This window comes from Schistocerca gregaria, chromosome 2 (assembly GCF_023897955.1).
Source record: "Schistocerca gregaria isolate iqSchGreg1 chromosome 2, iqSchGreg1.2, whole genome shotgun sequence".
NCBI lineage: Eukaryota > Metazoa > Arthropoda > Insecta > Orthoptera > Acrididae > Schistocerca > Schistocerca gregaria.
Genome location: NC_064921.1, coordinates 987,614,863 through 987,629,738, shown reverse-complemented (window position 1 = coordinate 987,629,738; position 14,876 = coordinate 987,614,863). Strand labels below are relative to the sequence as shown.

The window sequence follows — 14,876 nt, the reverse complement described above, 5'->3', positions numbered from 1 at the left end:
AGACCACCTCCTGACAGATGGCAACACAGAGATCATTAGAGGGAATTCAGGACCTAGTGATCTGAGATACGAGGACAGCAGCCTCGTTTCCAGACAGACTGACATGACCAGGAACTCACATAAACATCATGCTGGATCCACCAAAAGTGAGCAAGCGACAGTTTTCCTGGACCTGTTGCACAAAAGGATGGGCGGTACAGCAACCATAGACTTTGAAGGGCACTGAGTGAGTCTGAACAGAGGACACAATTGAAAAGTCTGTGTTGCTGGATGTACTCCATGGCCTGACACAGGATGAAGATCTCTGTGCCGGAAGCTGATACTGAAAGACACCACATTCAGTCCGAGAGCCACCAGTGTACACAAAGGTACTATCGTGAAGTTCCATGTGAAGGTCGTGAAACTGAAGGTGACAGAGTGAGGCTGGAGAAGTGTCCTTAATAGGAAGCAAATGAACGTCAAGGTTAACAAGGGCTGCTTCATGGAACCAAGGTGATAAAGGGTTCACACTCACAGGTAAAGTTGTAGGTAGTGTGAAGTTAAGCCGCCATAGCAGAGGTGACAGAGAAGAGGGACGTGCCGCATACTGGCGATCAAAGAATCATCTAAGAAGGAGGCATAGGATGGGTGGCCATGCATCGCAAACAAACGGCATGCACACCTACTGAGGAGAAAGGCATGGCGGTAAGACAGTGGTAGTTCAGCAGCTTCAGCATACACTCTCAACCAGGCTAGTGTAAAAGGTGCCAGTGGCCAAATGGATGCCATAATGGTGGATAGTGTTGAGACAGTGTAAAAGGGATGGACGTGCAGATGCAGAAACAAAGCACCCATAGTCAAGTTTTGAACGGACAAGGGACCGGTACAAATGGAGGAGGGTGGTTCGGTCGGTACCCCAGGAAGTACCATTGAGAACACGTAGGACACTGAGGGACCGCGTACAGCAGGCTGCCAGATGAAACACATGGGAGGACCACGAGAGTTTCCTATCGAGCATGAGCCCCACGAATTTTGTAGTTTCAACAAACGGGAGGATACAAGCCCAAGATGTAAAGATGGTGGGAGAAACCATTTGCTCCACAAGAAATTCTTACAAATGGTTTTGTCAGTGGAAAAACGAAAGCCATTGTTGATGCTCCAGGGGTAAAGATGATCAAGACATCTCTGAAGATGCCGCTCAGTAAGACATATCTGTGGAGAACTGCAATAGATGGCAAAATCATCAACAAAAAGAGAGTTGGATATGCCAGGCAGAAGACAGGCCATTATACGGTTAATGGTGATAGCAAAGAGGACGATGCACAGGATGGAATCCTGAGGCAACCAGTTTCCTGGATAAAGGTGTCTGACAAGGTGGAACACACATGCACCTTGAAAACTCAGTCTATTAAAAATTCCTGAAGGAAACAGCGCCGGTGGCCTCAGAAATCCCACATGTAAAGAGTACGGAGGATACCAGTTTTCCAGCAGGTGTCATAGGTCTCCTCCAAATCGAAAAACACAGCAACAGTCTGGGTTTTCTGCAGAAAACCATTCATGACAAAGGTGGACAAAGTAACAAGATGGTCAACTGCAGAACGCCATGCTCGAAAGCCACAATGTGCAGTCATTAGTAAATTGCGAGATTCGAGCCACCATACTAGCTGGGCATGAATCAAGTTCCCTCACCTTGCAAATGCAGCTGGTGGGAGAGATGGGGAAGTAGCAAGAAGGCAGGTTTTTCTCCTTACTGGGCTTAAGTATGGGTATGACAGTGGCTTCTCGCTAATGTCTGGGAAATGTGCCCTCTGCTGGATGTGGTTGTCCATGTCGAGTAGAAAGTGCTTGCTTGCGAGAGACAGGTGCTGCAACATCTAAATGTGGACAGTGTCTGGCCCTGGGCCAGAGAATTGGGATGAACTGAGAGCATGATCTAGTTCCCTCACAATTCTGAGATGAGAGGGGTTTCACCCAAGCCTCCTCTGCTCGTTTCTGATGAAGGAAGGCAGGGTGGTAATGGGAAGGGCTCAAAATTTCCACAAAATGGCAGCCTAAGGTGCTTGTGATAGCAATACGGTCAACAATAACATCATCTGCTACTCTCAAGCCGGAAATTGGTGAATGGATCTTGGTCCAGAGAGCCTTGGAAGTTAGCAAACATGACACAGGAAGGGGTGGAACCGTTAAAAGAACTAGTGAATGAAATCCAGCTAGCTTTTTTGCTATCCCGAAGAACACGATGACACTGTGCTCACATCTGTGTATAATGAATGCAGTTTGCCATCGTACGATGATGATTAAAAACACAGAGAGCATGTCTCTGTGCGCAAATTGCGTCACAGCACACCTCAGTCCACCAAGGGACTGGGACATGGTTTGGTAAATATGACGTGAAAGGAATGGAACGTTCTGCAGCAGTAAGGACAACGTTTGTGAGATATTCCACCTGGTCATCAGAACTGGGGAAATCTTGTTCTTCAGTTGTCACCAGGGAAGAGTAAAGCTGCCAGTCAGCCTTAGTAAGCTGCCATTTGGATGTACATGCAGGTGGGGTAGGAGTCAGCAAGTTGATAGCACATGGGAAAAGATCGCTCAAGTAAGTGTCAGGAAGAATGGACCATTCAAGACGATGTGCAAGCTGGGCAAGGCAGAAGGATAGGTCCAATTGGGAATAGGTGTGCAAGGAGTCAGAAAGGAATGCAGATGCTCCAGTGTTAAGACAGAAGAGGTTGAGTTGATTAAGATCAGCCAACAGGGCACCTCTCTGACAGGTTCTGCGAGAATCCCAAAGGGGATGATGCGCGTTATAGTCACCGAGTAGCAGAAATGGGTGAGGTACCTGCCCAATAAGCTGAAGGACATCTATCCTGGTGACACTGAGTGATGGAGGGACATAAATGATACAGAGGGGAAAAGCCAGATAGGGAAGGAAAAGGCGAACTGCAACAGCTTGAAGATGGGTAGTCAGGGAGTTGAGTTGATTATGAACATCACCTCACATGAGCAGCGTGACATCCCCATGAGATGGAATGCCAACCTCAGGGGGAATGTCAAAACAAACCAGCAAAAAATGTGAAAGCTCAAAGTGGCCGTGAGGACGCAATTTCATTTCCTGAAAACAGAGTACAAGGGGACACTGCAATGCTAACAGCACCCGTAAATCCTCTTTGTGGGACCGAAGGCTGCGAATGAGCCATAGGAGGAGAGTCATGATGACGAAGAGATGAAGGTCTAATGTGTAATGTGCTGTGAATACGAAGAAACAAAGATCATTTATCATTTAGCTACAATAAAGCAGGTGAGCAACTGGAAGCAGTTAATTCCATAAATTATCTGGGAGTAGACATTAGGTGTGATTTAAAACAGAATGACCATATTAAATTAAGCATCGGTAAAGCAGATGCCAGATTGAGATTCATTGGAAGAATCCTAAGGAAATGCCGTCCGAAAACAAAGGAAGTAGGTTACAGTACGCTTGTTCGCCCACTGCTTGAATACTGCTCAGCAGTGTGGGATCCATACCAGATAGGGTTAATAGAAGAGATAGAGAAGATCCAACGGAGAGCAGCACGCTTCGTTACAGGATCATTTAGTAATCGCGGAAGCGTTATGGAGATGATAGATAAACTCCAGTGGAAGACTCTGCAGGAGAGACGCTCAGTAGCTCGGTATGGGCTTTTGTTGAAGTTTTGAGAACATACATTTACTGAGGAGTCAAGCAGTATATTGTTCCCTCCTACATATATCTCGCGAAGTGACCATGAGGATAAAATCAGAGAGATTAGAGCCCACACAGAGGCATACCGACAATCTTTCTTTCCACGAACAATACGAGACAGGAATAGAAGGGAGAACCAATAGAAGTACTCAGGGTAACCTCTGCCACACACCGTCAGGTGGCTTACGGGGTATGGATGTAGATGTAGAAGGGGTGTCACCTCGACAGCTGCCAAGTGATAGCCTGTTAAGAGTCGCTGCTACAAGGCACAGAAGCAGGAGGTTCCTGCTCCATGGGGTCCACAGGAGCATCGACTTGCTTGTGCTGTCAGTTGGTGGAATCCAACACTGAAAAACGGTTGGTGGTGCCCACTGGCGAGATGGAGCCAGCCGGGCTAAGGTATCACGTGGCAGCACTGTCGAAGAGGACCTTAGAATCGGTGAAGGTGAAGTCCGTTTGCCTTTGGTGGACTTCTTCCAGTCTTTCTGGTTAACAGAGGAAGACTTTGGTGTTGTTTGGCTGGAGGGACAAAGAAAGCCTTCATAGGAGTACTGCTTCTGTCCTTTCTGGCATACTGGTTGAGTAGCTGGTGGCTTCGCCCCTTAAGGCAAGAGTTTGATGGCTTGTTGCACAGTTGGACGAGGGGATGGCGATGCTACCTTGACACTGGGCAATTTCACAACCTCAGAGCTGAATTTAAGGTCGCACGTCTGTGTGGCCATGTTCTTCATGGAGCGAGGGGTAACAAGAACAGAACTTTAAGTGCCAGATGGGAGAATGCATGGTTTGCGACTGGCCAATAACTTGCAAGCAACTGGGTGACGCATTTTTCCTTTACCCGGTTCTCTTGGACAGCCCGCTCATCAAGATACACAGGACAATTCCGAGAGGAGGCAGCATGGCCGCCATTGCAGTTGATACAGCGGGGAGAAGGAGGCATACAATTGCCGTCGTGCATATCCCTACCACAGGGGAGTGGGTAGGGGAGGGGAGGGGAGGGGACAGGAGGGGGATGGGGGAGGGGACAGGAGGGGGAGGGGGAGGGGACAGGAGGGGGGGAGGGGGAGGGAGAGGAATCCACACTGGAGACATTAGGGAGGGAGTTCCTCCTCAGAAAAAAGTGAAAAAGGGGGGGGGGGGGAGAGGAAAGCATAAATGTGAGACAAGACTATAGAAATAGCAGAACCAAGAGAATAGTTGGGTCGCTGTAAAGGGAAACACCAAGGCAGAAAGAGGGGACAGGAGGGGGAGGAGCTATGATGGGAAGGAATGGATATGGGGAGGGGAATGCATCATGTGAGAGAAGAGAGGTATCTTTCTGTGTGTGGATAAGACAAAACTCATAGTACTGCAAAATTTGTAATGAAACTATAACTGTGTGTCTTAAAGAAAAACCACATCAATCTGTCAAGAGAGAGGAAATAAACTCTATTTTCCCTATCTTACACTTCCTGTCACAAGGTTGTACAGAGCTAAGGGATAAATTAATATTCTATATACCTAATACCTCGCTGCACATAAAAAGCTTTATTTCTATAAAAATTAAGAGGACATAGTAACTTCCTGGCAGATTAAAACTGTGTGTTGGACTGGGGCTTGAACCTGGAAACAAGCTGCAGCTGGAAGTAAAGTTGTGAGGCTAGGTCATGAGTCATGTTTGGGTAGCTCAGCTGGCACAGCACTTGCCCACAAAAGGCAAAGGTTTCAGGTTCGAATCCCAGTCTGGCACACAGTTTCAATCTGCCAGGAAGTTTCGTATAAGCGCACACTCCTCTACAGAGTGAAAAATTTGTTCTGTAAAGGATAATGTTGTGACAGTGCCACGACATTTAACAGTGCCGCCACGACAGTACACGCAAACGGCGATAGAGGCGCTCCGCAACTCGGCTGAGCGCGGGAGCACCACCTAGCTATGAACGGCGCAGGCCGCATGTCACGGCACGCCAGTCGAATAAGAGATACTGAGTTGTTATCATGTAACCAGCTATTGTTTCTGAGTGAGTGTGTTTGAATATCCACGCAATTATTGGTGGTCAAAGGTTATAGCACTTTTTGGGGACGAGGTTGGATATTTTCACTGCGTTGTGGATTTGTGTGTTCGTGACGGGGCAGACATAGAACAGCTTATGCAAGCGTTCATTGAACAACAAACACAGCTGACGGCTGCAATTCAGGCGTTGTCGACGTCGCTTACTCATCGTCTGTCTTCCTCTTCTCCGCCTCCATTCCCTCCTTACGACGAGGCCGCTGAAGACTGGGAGGATTATGAGAAGCGTTTGCGGCAACACTTCTTGGATTTCGGCGTTGTCGACGCTCCTATGTGTAAGTCGTTATTTCTATCTTGGATTTCCCCTCGGATCTATCAGCTGCTATCTCAGTTAGCCCCTCTGCGGGAACCTGCCTCCCTGTCCTTCCAAGAAATGTGTGACTTATTGCCTAACTATTATCGAAAAAACACCCACGTCGTTGCCGCCCACGTGGCGTTCTACCGGTGTAGTAAACAGCCCCATCAATCTTACCGGGCTTGGGTGGCGGAACTACACGGTCTGAGTAGGAAATGTCAGTTTGTCACGGACACACATCACGAGTCTTATGCTGATTCAATGGTTAGGGATGCTATTCTACGGCTTGCTCCTGATAAAGAAGTTCGGCAACGTGCCCTACAACTGCCAAACCCGTCGTTGTCGGAAGTTCTAAGCATCGCTCAATCCTTTTAAGTGTCTCACGCTGCTGGCGCGCAAATAGACGCGTGGTGTGATGTAGGCGCTGTACAGTCAACTCTCGACATGGACAATTTGCCTGTTTCACAGGAGAACGACGATGTGGCGGAGGTTCACTCGCGTCAACAATGTCGCGTTGGGCCGCAACGCTCACAGCGAAATGTTGGGCCACGTGTAATTCATGTAGGAAAAAAGGCCACATTGCTTCTGTGTGTCAGTCCCCTAAAGTTCCTGTCGATGAGGACGAGGCGTCGGACATGGATGTTCACTGTGTGCTTTCTCAAACAAGTAAGTTGTTTGTTACTGTTCGTGTTCTGGATAAAGACATCCGCATGCAAGTGGACACTGGCTCTGCAGTAACTCTCATTAATTCTCGTACATATTAAGCGTTGGGCTCCCCTCCTTTGTCTCCAATTACGCGAAATCTGAGGACTTATAATAAACAGAAAATTCCTATTGTGGGCCAGTTTGATGCTTCCACTGCCTACAAGTCTGTTGTTCGGCCCCTCACGTTTTATGTGGTGGATCATGCGGGCACTGAAAACCTGTTCGGTTATGATGCTTTCCAGTTGTTCGGATTCTCCATTGATGATGATGTGCACCTCATATCTGAGGATATTCCGTATCAACAGCTGGATGGATTGTGTTCTGAATTTTCGTCCGTGTTCTCTGCTGGTCTGGGTTGTGCCAAGGATTCTGAAGCCCACATTACTCTTAAACCTACGGCTCGCCCTAAGTTTTTCCGGGCACGCCCTATTCCGGAGGCGTTGTGTGCACCTGTCAAGGCTGAGCTAGACAGGTTAACAGCTTCAGGGATTCTCCTTCCGGTTACCTCCAGGGAATAGGCATCGCCGATTGTGGTGGTTTCTAAACCAAACAGGAGTCTGCGATTGTGTGGTGACTTTAAAGCCACTGTCAACGCTCAGAGCCTCATTGACACTTTTCCTCTTCCCCGTCCTGAGGAGTTGTTTACCAAGCTCGCTGGGGGCCAGTTATTTTCCAAACTTGACTTATCGAAGGTGTACCATCAGTTGCCGTTGGACGCTACTTCCAAGGAATTTCTCGTTATCAACACTCCTTGTGGGTTGTATCAGTACCAGCGGTTACCATTTAGCATCGCTAGCGCACCGGCCATTTTTCAGCAGTTTTTGGAACAGCTCACAGCTTCCGTTCCTGGGTGCATAAACTATCTGGATGACATTGTTGTCACGGGGGCCTCCACTGAGGAGCACCTTCATAATTTGCGTTCACTGTTTCGGGTTTTGCATTCGGCTGGGTTGAGGTGCAATCTGGACAAGTCACAGTTCTTCCAACCCTCCATTGTGTATCTTGTCCCATGAGGGTATACGTCCTCTACGTCAGCACGTTGCGGCCATTAACGCTCTACCCCGGCCGTCTACGGTCGAAGAACTTCAGGCGTTTCTAGGCAAGATTGCTTTTTATCACAAATTCATTCCATCCGCAGCGGCGGTAGCTTATCCTCTGCCTCAGCTGTTACGCAAAAACGTGCCTTTCTGTTGGTCCGACAGGTGTGAGTAGGCTTTTGTCCGCCTGAAGGCTCATTTGCAGTCGGCGCCACTTCTTGCCACATTCCGTCCGGGTCAGCACTTGGTTCTGGCGTCTGACGCGTCACAGTATGGCCTAGGGGCTGTTCTTGCCCATCGGTATGAGGATGGGTCGGAACGACCCATCGCCTATGCTTCCAAGACCCTCAACAAGGCGCAACGGCATTACTCTCAAATCAAAAAGGAGGCGCTCGCTATCATTTATGCTCTAAAAAAGTTCAGCGTTTTTTTTTTTGTATGGTTCTAAGTTTCACCTCATCACCGACCACAAAACCGCTGGTCTCTCTGTTCAGCCCATCGGCGTCGATTCCGGATAAGACAGCTCACCGCCTGCAATGTTGGGCCTTATACTTGTCTCGTTTTCATTATGAGATTCACTATCGCCCCAAGGCCTAGCACGCCAAAGCTGACGCATTGTCGCGGTTGCCGATGGGCCCCGACCCGGTTTTCGATCGTGATGAACTCCTCTGTTTCCACATTGATGAGGAAGAACATCGTGCGGTTGAGGGTTTTCCACTTACAGGTTATCAGTTCGTTTCGGCTACTGCGCGGGACCCGGTCCTGCGTTGGGTGATCGGTTTTGTTCAACGGGGTTGGCCGGACAGGACCAAGGGCCGTGCATCAGATCCCCTTCGCAACTACCATGCCTTGCGCCTTCGTCTGTCTGTTCGTGATGGTGTTGTTCTTCTGGCCACGGATGGCGCATCTCCACGGGTCGTGGTGCCAGCCTCTCTTTGCAAAGATGTTCTCAAACTGTTGCACAAAGGCCACTGGGGTATTTCTTGGACTAAGTCCCTGGCCCGCAGGCACGTTTATTGGCCCAGTATTGATTCGAACATAGCCCATATGGTTGCTGCGTGTGGTCAGTGTGCTCAACAACTGGCTGCACCTTGTACAATGCCCTCTCCGTGGCCTGATCCAGCTCAGCCATGGGAACGGATGCACACCGACTTTGCCGGCCCCTTCCTCGCTACTTATTGGCTACTGTTGATTGACGCCTTCTCGAAGTTTCCGTTTGTTGTTAGATGTCCGTCACCCACCACTGCGGCGATGACGCTGGCTTTGTCCAAAATCTTTGCGCTAGAAGGTCTTCCATCCACGATCGTCACGGACAATGGCCCTCAGTTCTCTTCGCAGGTCTTCCGTGATTTTTGTACTGGACAAGGGATTCATCATGTTACAGCACCGCTCTTCCATCCGCAATCGAATGGGGAGGTCGAGCGCCTTGTCCGCACTTTCAAATGCCAGATGAAAAAATTCCTTAGTGATTTTTCCACAAATGACGCTCTGCTGCAATTTCTGAGTTCTTATCGCTTCACGCCTCTGGGTGATCGCAGCCCTGCTGAACTCTTGCATGGCTGCCAACCGCGCACTCTACTGCACCTGCTTCACCCTGTCAGGCCTTGTGCTGTGTCCCCTAGTATGGGAAAATACTCGGTGGGCGCCGACATGTGGGCACGAAGGTATGGATCTCGCCCTAAATGGATTCCAGGGGTGGTGAAGGCTCTTCGCGGCCGCCGGCTTAATGAAATACGTACGGGCGACGGCAGGGTTGTACGCCATTCCGACCAGATGCGCCCACGAGTGGTGGCCACGCCGGTGCCACCGCCCCATCCTTTGCCTCCACCAGACCGAGAAGCCAGTCCTGTCGCTGCTGCTGATCTACCGTACGTGTTGATGCAGCCGACGTCGCTACCACTTCGAGTATGCCGGAACTGGCCCCAGTCGCGACGCCGCCTTCTCCGAGACCCATCTCGCTGGAGCACACTCCCAGGTCGATGACACCTATGGATGCTGCTCCGGAGTTTTCACCCATCATCTCATCCAGGACGCACGTTCCACGCACGAGCTTCCGTCCTGGACATTTTCGACCATACTCTAGTGTCTCTCCGCGGGATCTCCTCGGGGCCTCACAAGAGGCCATGGATGTCTCCGCGCTGTCCATGTCTCCAAGGAAGTGAGTGTTTTTTTTTTTTCCAAGGGGAGAAAAGTGTTGTGACAGTGCCACGACATTTAACAGTGCCGCCACGACAGTATGCGCAAACGGTGATAGAGGCGCTCCGCAAATCGGCTGAGCGCGGGAGCGCCACCTAGCTACGAACGGCGCCGGCCGCATGTCACGGCACGGCAGTCGAATACGAGAGACTGAGTTGTTATCATGTGATCAGCTATTGTTTCTAAGAGAGAGTGTTGAATATCCATGCAATTATTGGTGAATAAAGGTTATAACAGATACAGTTTATAAAATTCCTTTACTTGAAAATTAAATGACAGTACATATTTATGTAATGTTATGTTGTAAAAGGTGCTAAAAGTGTCACAAAGTTGCCTGCTTTTATGGAATATACCACACAATCCAATATGTAAAAGTAATGTCAAGTATCAGGTCTTCAGCAAAGAAGGGTATGTATAATGAGCTCTTAATAAATATTTATTGATGACAGTAATGGAAATTCCTGGATGGATCAACACACGAAACAAAAGAAAGGCAACCACTCACACTGAGCTGATTGATGGGTGGAGCACAGTAACACATAAAAGAAAACAGCATTCACACTAGCTCTTGAGCACTAGCTTTTTTTCCAGCAACAGTATGCACATTCACACACACAACCACACAATCACCTAAATGCATACTCTTGTGGACAAGGCAATTTGAAGTCGAGCTAGCTTGATTCAAATGCAATCTTCTATTACTGTCCTCCATGCATCAATCTGCTATAAGTGAGTGGCTGCCTTCCTTGTATTTTATATAAAAATTTATTGTTTTTTATGAAAGTGAACTTAACTATCGTATTGGCATTTATTGATAAAAACAAGGGGAAACATGCAGTTAAAGGATACCACTAGGAAGAAATTAAAATTCTCTTACTGAAAGATTCTATTTAACAACCATGAAGATTTAGGACGCGTCCATTCACATCTTTCTGAAAAGATAAGCCCACAAACAAAGTTGTGGAATCTTTCTAACCACAGCTAGTCAACACTGAATTGGCTAGCCGACAATTATTAGATGAGAGCGGATGTTGACTTTATTTCTGGATGGACCTAATCCATGTCAGACTGTAATTTATTTCAGACTGATTCACTCTAGTGTATGCTATCTATTCAAATTGATGTTAAAAATACGCCACTGGGTGTAATACACACTGAGAAAATATCAACAAAGAATGCAATTATCTTGCCTAATGATCACCCTGAGGGCCTTCAGTTTTGTATTTATGTCTGAATATCAAATGTTCAAATGACTGAAGTACAGGTAGAAGAAAAGCCAATGCGTATAAAAGAACTTAAATAAAACTTGGCAATAAAAGAGGCATGCATGAAAGGAGTATTAGCTAAGCTTGATTTCTAAGCTCAAGTGTTATGTAACAGGTTACCTATTCATGTTGACAAATTACATAATAAACGTACATTTGTATGCCTAAAGCAGATTCCCAACTTGCTGTCATATAAAGAGCCACACTTAACCTGCAGGCAATGTAGCCTGCATCCTAGGAACCAGCCACACAAAAATTTAATATTTAAAGGAAGTCTTTGTTTTAATAACTAATTAATGGAAAATCTCATATAAAGACGTGAAACAATTACTAACAAAGAGATAGAGGGGCTGGCCAGTACTTACCTCAGCTCAGTACAGCCGATAGAAACACAAAAACCTACACCAATTACACCATTCCACATCAAACGCTCCCTTCCCTACAGCCTAGGTATTCGTGGCAAACGTATCTGCTCCAGTGACGAATCCCTCAACAATTACACCAATAACCTGACCAGTGCTTTCCTCTCCCGCAACTATCCTGCAGACCTTGTCCACAAACAGATCTCCCGAGCAATACATTCCTCCCCGTCCAACAACAATATTCCTATCCTCAGACCACACAGAAGCATCCCCCTTGTCACCCAATATTATCCTGGCCTCGAATACATCAATAAATTACTCCGCCAGGGATATGACTTTCTCAAGTCAACCCCTGAAATGAGATCATCCCTTGACAAAATTCTCCCCACACCACCCAGAGTTGCCTTTCGTCGTCCCCCTAACCTCCGTAACATCCTTGTTAAACCCTACAATATTCCCAGACTACCTTCTCTACCCAGCGGTTCCTACCCCTGTAACCGACCCCGCTGCAAAACCTGCCCCATGCATCCCCCCACAACCACCTACTCCAGCCCCGCTACTGGTAAAACATTCACAATTCAAGGCAGGGCCACGTGTGAAACTACACATGTCATTTATCAGCTGACATGCCTGCACTGCACAGCCTTTTACATTGATATGACAACAACTAAACTGGCTGAGCGCATGAACGGACACAGACGAACTGTCCGCCTAGGAGATGTCCAATACCCAGTAGCGGAGCATGCCCTCCTGCATAATTCTAGGGACCTAGGAACCTGCTACACTGTATGTGCCATTTGGCTTCTCCCACCCAACACCAGTCCCTCTGAACTGTGGAGAGGGAACTTGCACTCCGGCACATCCTTTCATCCCGCCATCCCCCTGGACTGAACCTATGTTAAACAACCTCACTCCCATTTACTTTTCAGTCTTCTCCTCTTTCCCTTTCCTCTTTAGCCATTCATGCATCTTTTCATCCTACATCTATATACTATACACCTCTTTACTTCTGTATGCATCCTCTTTGGTTTGAAGCTGGCACAGTACCTACAGTAGAATATCTTTGGCTTCCCTCTGACAATCATGCCTCCATCCTTGCTACCCTCCCTGTTGCTTCATAACCTGGGTTGTGAGTAACTAAATCCACTTTCCCTTCTTCCCTTTCTTTCCCCTCTCTCCTCCCTGATGAAGGAACATTTATTCTGAAAGCTAGCAACTTAAATTTTCGGTTGTTTTTTGTGTTTCTATCGGCTGTACTGAGCTGAGGTAAGTACTGGCCAGCCCCTCTATCTCTTTGTTAGTCTTTGCTTTAATACTGTGGTATGGGCTCTTCTATATTTGCAAACAATGTGGACATAAAATATTTCATAAGGGGTTCTTGGGACAAATTTTTCATAGGACAGCTGATATGAATTAGTCAGCATTCACCTCTCAAACCTTCACATCAAATTCTTGGTGGCACCCAGTCAAACATGTGGCACTTAAGTTGAGCAAAATTTCTAAGCTGTAACTAGATTGTTAACAAGGTTTTGCCTGTTTGAACTGAGTTCTGTTTTGCAGAAAAACACATTCTTCTGTATTTGATTCATCCGAAAGAAGATCCTATAACTTTTAGCTAGCTGTAGCTGTATGTGGATTTTTGAGCACTTGAAGCTGGAGAAAACCATTTCGGATAACTTTATTCATTAAGTAGATGTTACAGGAAAAGTACAAGATGTTTAAACAGTTTTTTTTCAGATACCTTATGGTCTTTTGGCGTCATAGCAATGCCAAGCAACTACTGAGAGCATTTTAGTGGGAAATGTTTGTTCACTCAGTATTGAAAGTGATATTTCAAAACAAACAAGTAGCTTCATTGGTATGAAATAATGGTACATACCAATTACCCAACCAGTTTGTTTGAAACTTTCATTTTACAGTTCATTAGGAAATTACTGAATTTTAATTAAATTTGTTTAAGCAGAATTAGTTTGGCTTGTTTTTTATTATATTGACTTTGCCTAACAGATATGTTTGCTTGTAGTTATAAAACATTTTTAATGGTATACTGATTTTTACTTGGAGATTAATCTCAATATCTTTTTTTTAATAAAATTAAATTGTCCCTAACACTGTTTATAAATGAAGACTTTTATTTTTCTTTTAATCTTATAAATTCATTAAATTATAAACTGTAGATTTAAATGTTATGAATTAAATTACAAATCTTAAATGCTGTGTTACAGGTTTATGATTCGAAAAATGGCCTACAACATTATTTTTGGGTAAGTTAATACAAAATATCCCATTGCAGGGCCCACTGCACAGGATCAGCCTGGTTGTATAATTCTGAGAAATACAGGACTCAAAAGATCTCCTTTATATTTATTTATCTGTTTCATCATATCTCCCTAAAAATATATCTTTTGTCATTAAACAATCAATTGGGTTTCAGATTCTCTTACCTGAATATTTTGCATCCTTTAATGTTGAAGTCTTGGTGAATGTATAAGTGGCTGATCGAACACTTGGTGGTGTATGTGAATGAGATTTCTGTAGCACCTTTTTGATGGAGTTCTGTAGTGCTTGCAACCATTCAGTTTTGTCATGGGGACTTGGTGTGTAAAGGGTAAGAGTTTCTTCAGGCATTGTGAGCACCATGGCATTCTGAAAGGGATGAAGAGAACTTTCAACATTATAACATTCACATAGCCAATAAATAATAAATCTTCCGTGTGGAAGCAAAGCTGACAGAAAAAGATAAAAACATTTAAAAAGATACTTTCAAAGAGAAAAATGTTAAAGACACACAATGCTCAGCAGTCACAAAATAGGAAAAGTAGTAAGAAAACAACCACTTACACTTTGAAAAATGTCTTCCTGATAAGTCACAATGGCTGTTACCACAAATTTTAAAAACTGCCAAGTAGCACTGATTCCTCTTCCCCACCCATACCCTGCTATCCCTCCCTCTTTCACACCCCATTCCAGACTGCTGCTCCCATTCAACGTTTATCTGTTGGTTTGCGGCTGGAGTGACCGGAGATAGCGGTTATGTGTGTGAGGTGTGTTTGTTTGTGAATGTGTTGCATTTTTCTTCTCTGAAGGAGGTTAGGCTAAAAGAACACATGTAATAGTCTTTTTGCTATGCCTGTCTTCAACTCAAAATGTCACCTTTATGGTGGGTAGCAGCCAATCCTTTTTGAAATATTTTTGATATTTCAACCTGGATTTTCCATTGTTTCAGTGAAATCATATCTGCATTGCTTTAAGATCACACTCCGCTTCCCTCA

General features: G+C 46.0%; 1 protein-coding gene across 1 annotated transcript in view; it reads right to left on the bottom strand.

Moving 5' to 3' along the window:
• Window positions 1-14,876, bottom strand: part of LOC126335476 (alsin) — a 181,602-nt gene that overhangs the window by 109,150 nt on the left and 57,576 nt on the right. The window contains exon 4 of the mRNA XM_049998794.1: window positions 14,049-14,250. Coding sequence (XP_049854751.1) covers window positions 14,049-14,250 — 202 coding nt within the window. The remainder of the gene's footprint in view (window positions 1-14,048; window positions 14,251-14,876) is intronic.